This window comes from Pipistrellus kuhlii, unplaced genomic scaffold (genome assembly GCF_014108245.1).
Source record: "Pipistrellus kuhlii isolate mPipKuh1 unplaced genomic scaffold, mPipKuh1.p scaffold_m20_p_16, whole genome shotgun sequence".
Lineage (NCBI taxonomy): Eukaryota > Metazoa > Chordata > Mammalia > Chiroptera > Vespertilionidae > Pipistrellus > Pipistrellus kuhlii.
The window spans coordinates 22,415,532-22,423,959 of NW_023425471.1; the positions used below are offsets into that span (position 1 = coordinate 22,415,532).

General features: G+C 35.5%; 1 protein-coding gene across 1 annotated transcript in view; it reads right to left on the reverse strand.

Moving 5' to 3' along the window:
- LOC118720054 overlaps positions 1-7,662 on the reverse strand; it is a 65,040-nt gene extending 57,378 nt beyond the window's left edge. Inside the window, exons 1-2 of the mRNA XM_036440010.2 lie at positions 7,510-7,662; positions 5,536-5,641 (exon numbers count right to left, since the gene is read on the reverse strand). Coding sequence (XP_036295903.1) covers positions 5,536-5,641; positions 7,510-7,645 — 242 coding nt within the window. The 5' untranslated portion in view covers positions 7,646-7,662. The remainder of the gene's footprint in view (positions 1-5,535; positions 5,642-7,509) is intronic.
- Between the last annotated feature and the right edge of the window lie 766 nt (positions 7,663-8,428).

Consider the following 8,428-nt stretch of genomic DNA (forward strand, 5'->3'; position numbering starts at 1 on the left):
GCATGTAGCTAGAAATGGAAAAACAACAACAACAACAAAAAAAACAACAACAAAGCCTCACCAAGAATGGCTGTTTCAAGACTGCTTTTAAAACTATCCACATTTTGTCCACTGCTCACATCTCACTTTACCTTAGCTACTTTAGTTCTGTGAGTGTTATGAAAAAAGTTTGAATCAGACTAATCTACCAGTTTTGCAACTGCAGGTTCTAATTTCCCTCCACCCACCCTTATAGTAATGAATTATGGTTAGCAAACTGCCTCTACCACTCTACAGCAAATACAAGAAGTAACATGAGAAGGTGAGACTAGATTGTCTGCCAGCAATATCTACCCCCATCATTCCCATGACTCCATATTTTCCTCCTCTATTTTATAAAAATAAATGACTCATATAGAAATGTTTAGTGTTTTTATAAAGCCCTGATACTCTGCCAAATAACCTGAATGTAGTTCTCCAGTGCAAAGACTGAACTGGCATGGCATACACCCACATATACATGTCTATGGGTTTGTGAAGAGGAATAATATGACTTCTCTTCTTCTCCATGGGAGTGGCTAATGGTGAAGTTAGTTCTTGTACTATCTTTAGAAATTGCTTCATTGTTTTCTATGGAACTGGTAATGGATTACCCAATTGAAAGGCAATTGTCAGATCCTAAATAAGCTTCTCTTGGTTTGTATCATTCCAACATATTGAGGAGTACTGTCATGGATGGCATGAAGGGATTGATTAGACAATTATCATAATATTTTATAGCTCTGATAGTCTAGGATTCTATAAGAAAATAAACATACCAGCTTCAAATAGATAATAATCTACTCAGTAAGTAATGGCATCTAATATGTAACACAATGTCATTCATTTAAGGAGATCAAAAATATTTTTAAAATATTTTATCAATCCTCATGGATTTGTTCTTAAGGGGAAAAAACCTTTCACAAGAATATATTTCTTGTTTAGATTAGAAATAAATCACAAATGAATTGTCTATTAAGTAATAACACTCATTCATTTATTCAACAACATTTAGTGTATACCTATTGAATACTATGTGCCAATCACTGTTCCAGGCATTTGAGATAGACCAGTGAACAAAGATCCATGTCCTAAAGTAGCTTAAATTGTAGCAGAGAAAGACAGACAGCAGAAATAGGCATCATGCTGAATCTGGTTTGGCTCAGTGGATAGAACATCAGCCTGTGGATTGAAAAGTCCCTGGTTCAATTCTGGCCAAGGGCATGTACTTTGGTTGCGGGCACATCTCCAGTAGGGGGTATGCAAGAGGCAGCTGATCAATAATTCTCTCTCATCAATGTTTCTAACTCTCTATACCTCTCTTCCTCTCTGTAAAAAATCAACAAAATATATATTTTAAAAAATAGGCATCATTACTAAATTATCTAAGATGTTTAAAGGTGACAAGTGCTAAGAAAAAAAGAAAAGGAGCAGGATAAGGGGATCGGCAATGTTTTGGGGGGCAGTTATTAGGACAGGTTGCATTGATATAATAGGTTGCATTGAGAAGTAACATTTGAAGGAACTCTGAGACTAAAACAAGAGGGTGTGTGCCTGAATGTTGATGAACCCAAGGAAAACAGTGCTGTTAGAGCACAGTGAGTTAATCGAATATGATAGAAGATAAGACTAATAAGGAAGGAAACAGATCACAAAATACCTTACAGGTCATATAAGGACTTTGATTTTTACAATAATAAAATGAGAAACATTTACAGGTTTTTGAGAAGTGATATGATATAGGTTGTTTTGAAAGGATCAGACTGTTTTTTACTGTACTGAAAACAGATTGTACGGGGACAAAGGTAGAAGCAGGGAGAGAGGTCACAAAGCTGTTCAGTAATATAGGCAAGAGGTAAATAGAATAGTTTAAACTAGAATGATAACAGTGTTGGTGAGGTAAGAAAAAAAAAATGCCAATGTCTATTTTTAAGGCAAAACCAAGAGTATTTCCTGATAGACAAGAATTGAAGTGTGTAAGAAAAAAGAGGACTGATTATGACTTTTAAATTTTTGGCCTAAAGAAATGAAAGAATGGAGTTGTTATCAACTGAGATGGAAAAGACTATAGAAAGAGCATGTTTGGAGTGGTGGTGATGGGAGTTGCACAGTTTAGTTTTGTACTTGCTGATTTTGAAATAGGTATTAGATATTGAAATGGAGATGTTGAGTAAGCAGTTATATCTCTGAGTCAGGAGTAATAAGTTTTCCCAGTTTGAATGGTATTTAAAGACATAAAATTATGTAAGTGAGGGACCAGATAAGAAACTAGCAAAGGTAATCAATAAGTGGACAGTGAGGCAGAAGGAAGAAGTAAAAACAGGAGAGAGGGATATCCTAGAAGTCAAGAGAAAACTCAAAGAGGGGTAGTGATCAACTCTGTTAAATGTTGCTGATGTGTAAACTAAGATAAAGGTTGAAAACGGACTATTGGGCTTGACATCATAGAGACTAGGGAGAAGGAATTTTAAATATTTTATCTTATTTAATTATCTTAGTATTCTTGGGGGGTATATAAATGTTTTTCTTCCTATCATCAATCCTATCTAATAAAAGAGTAATATGCAAATTGACTGTCACTCAACAAACAAGATGACTGCCCCATGTGGACACAAGATTGCCACCACAAGATGGCCAGCAGGAGAGGGAAGTTGTGGGTGACCAGGCCAGCAGAGGGGGGAAGTTTGGGGTGACTAGGCCTGCAGGGGAGGACAGTTGGGGGGGACCCAGGCCTGCAGGGAAGGGCAGTTGGGGGGACCAGGCATGCAAGGAAGGGCAGTTGGAAGGACCAGGCATGCAAGGGAGGGCATTTGTGGGTGGTCAGGCCAGTAGGGTAGTGCAGTTAAGGGTGACAAGGCTGGCAGAGGAGGGCAGTTGGGGAAGACCAGACTGGCAGGGGAGGGACGTTAAGGGCAATTGGGCCAACAGGGGAGCAGTTAGGCATCGATCAGGCTGGCAAGGGAATGGTCGGGGGTAATCAGGCTGGCAGGCAGGCAGGCAAGCAGTTGGGAACCAACAATCCTGGATTGTGAGAGGGCTGTCACACACCTCTTAAGGGATCCCAGATAGGAGAGGGTTCAGGCTGAGTTGAGGGACACACCCCACCCCATACACACATTTCATGCATCAGGCCTCTAGTAGGAAATAAAACCTTTAAATATGAATACATTTGAAATGTAATTTATATATTTTTCAATAACTAGTAAGTATGTGAGAAATGTGAACATTGATTATTTTCCAAATAAAAATAGATTTCTAGAAGAAACAAAGTATGGAGGTTGTCAGAGGCTGGGGGGAGGAGCAAATGAATTGTTTTTTAATATTGTAACATTTCTGTTAAACATGATGAGTAAGTTCTAGAGATTAGTTGTACAATATAGTACCTACAATTAACAATACATAATTGTGTACTTTAAAATATGTTAGGCAAATAGACCTCATGTTAAGTGTTCTTATCTTTAAAATGGGGGAAGAAAGGAAGAAAAGAAAGAAAAAGTTACAACAAACAAGCACACGTAATGAATATGTTTAGTGCCTTGGCTGTGGTGATTCTATCACTGGTGTATGCGTATGTCCAAAGTCATCAAGATTATTACATTAAGTGAATGCATTTTTTGTGTACTAATTATACCTCAATAAAAAAAAAATGAATCCTGTTTAGATATATTTCAGTACTGTGTCTCAATTTGAAGACAGTAATGGAGGTAGCAGATGAGAGTTAGTTGAATTTTTAAAAATCTAAACTATTTAATTTGTATTCTATTTGTAACAATGTAAAATATAGTCCTTAAAAGCTATTGAAATATTTTAAGAAAAAATAAAAAAATTAAATTTAAAAAATTATATATCAGGCATGTGGTCTTAATTTGGCTAATTTTATTAAACATTTTAATTTGATTTTTTAATTTTTTATATGAATTAAACATTTGGAACATGTGTGTGTGAGAGAGAAATTTGCCTGTATGGATGTGGGTGGTAGTGGTATGTGTGTCCTTAAATAGTTTTAGCAATGCCATTAAATTTATTAAATAATTTTATAATTATTGTTATATAGTTTCATGTGTTTAGTTCTGATTTGTAGTACATAATTCACAATGTCAAAATACCTGGCCCAAACTGTGTGGTGTGGTGCTAAATATATTTTGTAATAAAATCATCCCTTGCCATCAGATAGACATTCAAAGAATGTACCATAGGTCAATATACATAATTGGTACAAGTCAATTATATATATATAATGTACAGGTCAATTATGTTCCATACTGAAATTCATCAGTAAAATAACTTGAAGTAACTTATTTGAATCAACTTAGCGGAGAAAATTTTCAAAACATGCATAGTGTTAATGTGACAGGACAATTAACATTTGTAAAATTTATAAAACAAATGAGAAATAATTATAATAAGGGTTAGAAAAATAAAACATAATGTTGATTAGTTGCTTTCAATATTGGAATAATATTCTCAAAGGTTATCACCAACAACCCATAAATGCTAAATCTAATGGCTTTTTATCATTTTCATCTTCTTCAATATTCTTCCAATATTTTGCACTATTGAGCAACCACTCCCATTGAAAGATTCATTCAACAAATCATTGCAGAATATCTTCTATATGACAGATATTGTGCTAGGTACTGAAGATAAATAAGACTAAATTCTGGTTTTTGTAGTGCTGTAAAAAAGAAAACATATACCCTATACTCAAAGAAGTTGCAGTAGAATGGGTTAAGTGCTACCTTAGCAGTATGATGGAGCTTAGTCTTGAAGGTTAAGTAGGAATGTATCATGAGAAGTTGAGTTATGGTGAGAGGAGGAAAAAGGGAAGGAAGGGTAACAGAGAGGTTATATGAACGGGCAAAGGTGAGAGAGGAAATAATGCACTTGAGGAACTGAAAATTCTGTTGTTCAGTATGTCAAGAGCATGATATGAAAACTATTTGCATTTTCACAAACACAAAATTCTCTCAAACCTCATTGTCTTTGCCTACATTGGTCCCTTTGCCTAAATGTGATTTTCTTACTATCAGTTTCCAAAATTCAGTTTAAGAGGCATGGGCCCTGGAAAACCTTTCTTTCTTATACACACTCTTTCTTATTCTTGAATTACAAAATTTTATTGATACACAACAAGTTAGGATTATTGTCGTTGCATAACATGAGACACACCTTGATTTTTCTTCTTCAAAACAGTAAAACAATTTAGTTATGAATGTATAATTTATCTGTAAAAAGTCTGTCTGACAAAAGCAGTTTTAAATAGTGTCAATCCCTTAAAGTTAATATAAATTCTATCAACCAATATCTTAAATTGTATATATTGTTTATAAAGCAGTAGATTAAAATATTTTAGGAACTCAACAACAACTGTGTTATATGTGTAGGAGCCATTTCTGATTAAAATATTATTTTTAAACAAATATTGCATTTATGGTTTATAGAAAACAAATACAAAGTAAATTATTACTCACAATATCTTGTGCTCACTCTGCTTTTACAGCATGTATAACCACTTACTTGCAAAAAGGCTTTCCATCTTTGCATGCGCAAACAATATTCTTTGGACAGAAATCTCTTATATTCCCAGGACAATCATAAAAGTCAGTCACAGATGTACAATTGGCTGCAAATAACATTTAAACATTTCTCAGCAAATATAGAACAAATATTTCAAATTTGGCTAATACACATGTGAAAAATTTTGCATGTTAGAAAACTGTTTTTGTTTTGTTTTGTTAAAGAGTTTTAAACTATAAAAAAAAATAGCTATGTGGTACAATACTTTGAGAATGTTTAAATGGAGTTTCAAGTACCAGTCTCAGAAAATCAAGATGAACAACAGACATGATCTCACTTACTATTTGAACTGATAGATTTCAAAGCATGGCATTTAAAAAAAAGTAAATATACAGTATTATAGCCAAAAGGACATTTAAAATTTGAAATAAAGTTATTTTGGACAAAATGTGCATATCATCTTTGGCTAAGGGAAGATAAAATTATCTATCCAAAGACAGAGTCAACATAACCCTAGTTTGCTAGGACAGTTCTAGTTTATGCATGTTTTCTAGATTAATTATTAATACTTCTCTACTCTCAAAATTCCCTGGTTGACACAAATTAGTCACCCTACTAGTAGGCAACTGGGAGTAGTACAGATCTTAGCCTCAACCATTAATGATATTTTGATATTAATAAGGCTATCATGGAGAGTCATTCTGCTAATTATTTGGGTGAAGTATCCCTCCCAGCATTGTGGACTAAGCAAAGGTTTTCTAGAGTTGGAAAATTAGTGAGTAGAAAAATTTATTAAGAGTTACAGGACCTATTAACATTCACAGAAACTATAAGTTCAAGTAAGGGAGAAATATTTTGACCCTCTGTCAGCTTAAACACAGAAAAGATTCTATAGATGAGATTTAATACTGCCTGAATCCCAGGACTCTGAGTATATGTTTGGAGTTAGAGGTGGCTGGCAAGAAGAGAAAAGATCTATAGAATCCAAAGCAAAATTGCACTTTGGATAACATTTATTTGCTAAAGTAAAACATGACACACTGATTTTGCTACATAATACATATGTGAGGGGAAAAAATAAAAGGGTCATATTAGAAAGCATAATAGCAATATTAAATGAAAACACAATACAGTACTTTAAAATAATTTCAATAACTCTATCCTTTAAATATGGAAAGAACTTTAGTTGACCATAATGGTCCACTGACCATCTAACTACCCAACCTTGCAAAAAGCTCTCACCAAAATTATTGGATCTAATAGTGATGCTTGGAGAAATTTTAATCACATCTGTTTTCAACAGGCAGTATTTAGAAAAAGAATTGTTCTTCTTGGCTTGGCAAATATTTTAGGACATGTGATTTGAACATATTGCAAAGTGAAAATTTCTGATAAATTAAATATAACCTGTATATGTTATAGAAACAAAGTGCTCTTAAATATAGTCTAAAACCATGGTCCGCAAACTGTGGCTCCCAAGCCACATGTGGCTCTTTGGCCCCTTGAATATGGCTCTTCGACAAAATACCACTGCCTGGGAGAGCCTATTTTGAAGAAGTGGTGTTAGAAGAAGTTTAAGTTTAAAAAATTTGGCTCTCAAAAGAAATTTCAATCGTACTGTTGATATTTGGCTCTGTTGACTAATGAATTTGCTGACCACTGGTCTAAAACAATCACAAATATTCACACAAATAAAAATTTTAGTTGGTAGTTCACAGAATTTTTTATATTTATCTCAGAGATCAGAGACAGACACGATAGCTTTAAGAGAAAACAATTATTTTTCACATAAAAATAAACACCTTTAAAAAATAAGATACTTTCAGGTTTATGAATGTTTAGAAAAAAAGCCTTTGCTTGGATTATTGTCTAGTCCCTTAGGCTACCTCCCATGTCCTTGATTCCCCCTCTAATTAAAATCTAATTATTTACATATTCACCCTATAGAAATAAAACAAATTAAAAATTTCTTACGTTGTTCACAATGTACTGTCAGAAAACAGCAGTAGATGAACAGAATTTTAGTCCATATAAACATGTAATCCATCGTAGTGGAAGCAAGACCGAAACACAGACAGTCCGAACAAGTGCAATTACAAGAAGTAATCATCCAACAGAGATTGTAGGTGGTTTATATCAGAGATAAGTGACCATGGATTTTGAACTTTTTCTTTCCAGACTATATAAGTTACTGGTTAACTTTTTTATTGTACACTTGATCATAGATTTGATTCCTCAAATCTATAGTTCCTATATATAGACCATATATAACTTACTTGTATACTGCTTAAGTTTAGTCCCAGCTATTTGTTTTTTTTTAAGAACTACTAGAAGCCCACTGCACAAAATTTGTGCAAGGGATGGGGGGGATGAGTCCCTCAGCCCAGCATGCACCCTCTCCAATCTGAGACTCCTTGAGGGATGTCTGACTGCCCATTTAGGCCCGATCCCACCGGGCCTAAATGGGCATTTGAACAGAACATCTCTCTCACAATCCAGGACTGCTGGCTCCTAACTGCTTGCCTGCCTGCCTTCCTGGTTACCTCTAACTGCTTCTGCCTGCCAGCCTGATCACCCCCTAAGTACTCCCCTGCCAGCCTGATTGATGCCTAACTGCTCCCCTGCCAACCTGATCACCCTAACTGCCCTCCTCTGCCAGGCTGGTCACCTCTAATTGAGGGCAGTCACTCCCAACTGCCCTCCCCTGCTTGCCTGGTAACCCCCAAATGCCCTCCCCTGCAGATCTGGTCTCCCCTAACTGCTCTCCCATGCAGGCCTGGTCCCTCCCAACTGCCCTCCCTTGCTGGTCTAATTGCCCACAACTGCCCTCTCCTGCAGGCCATCTTGTGACGGCCATCTTGAGTCCACATGGGAGCAGCCATCTTTGATCACA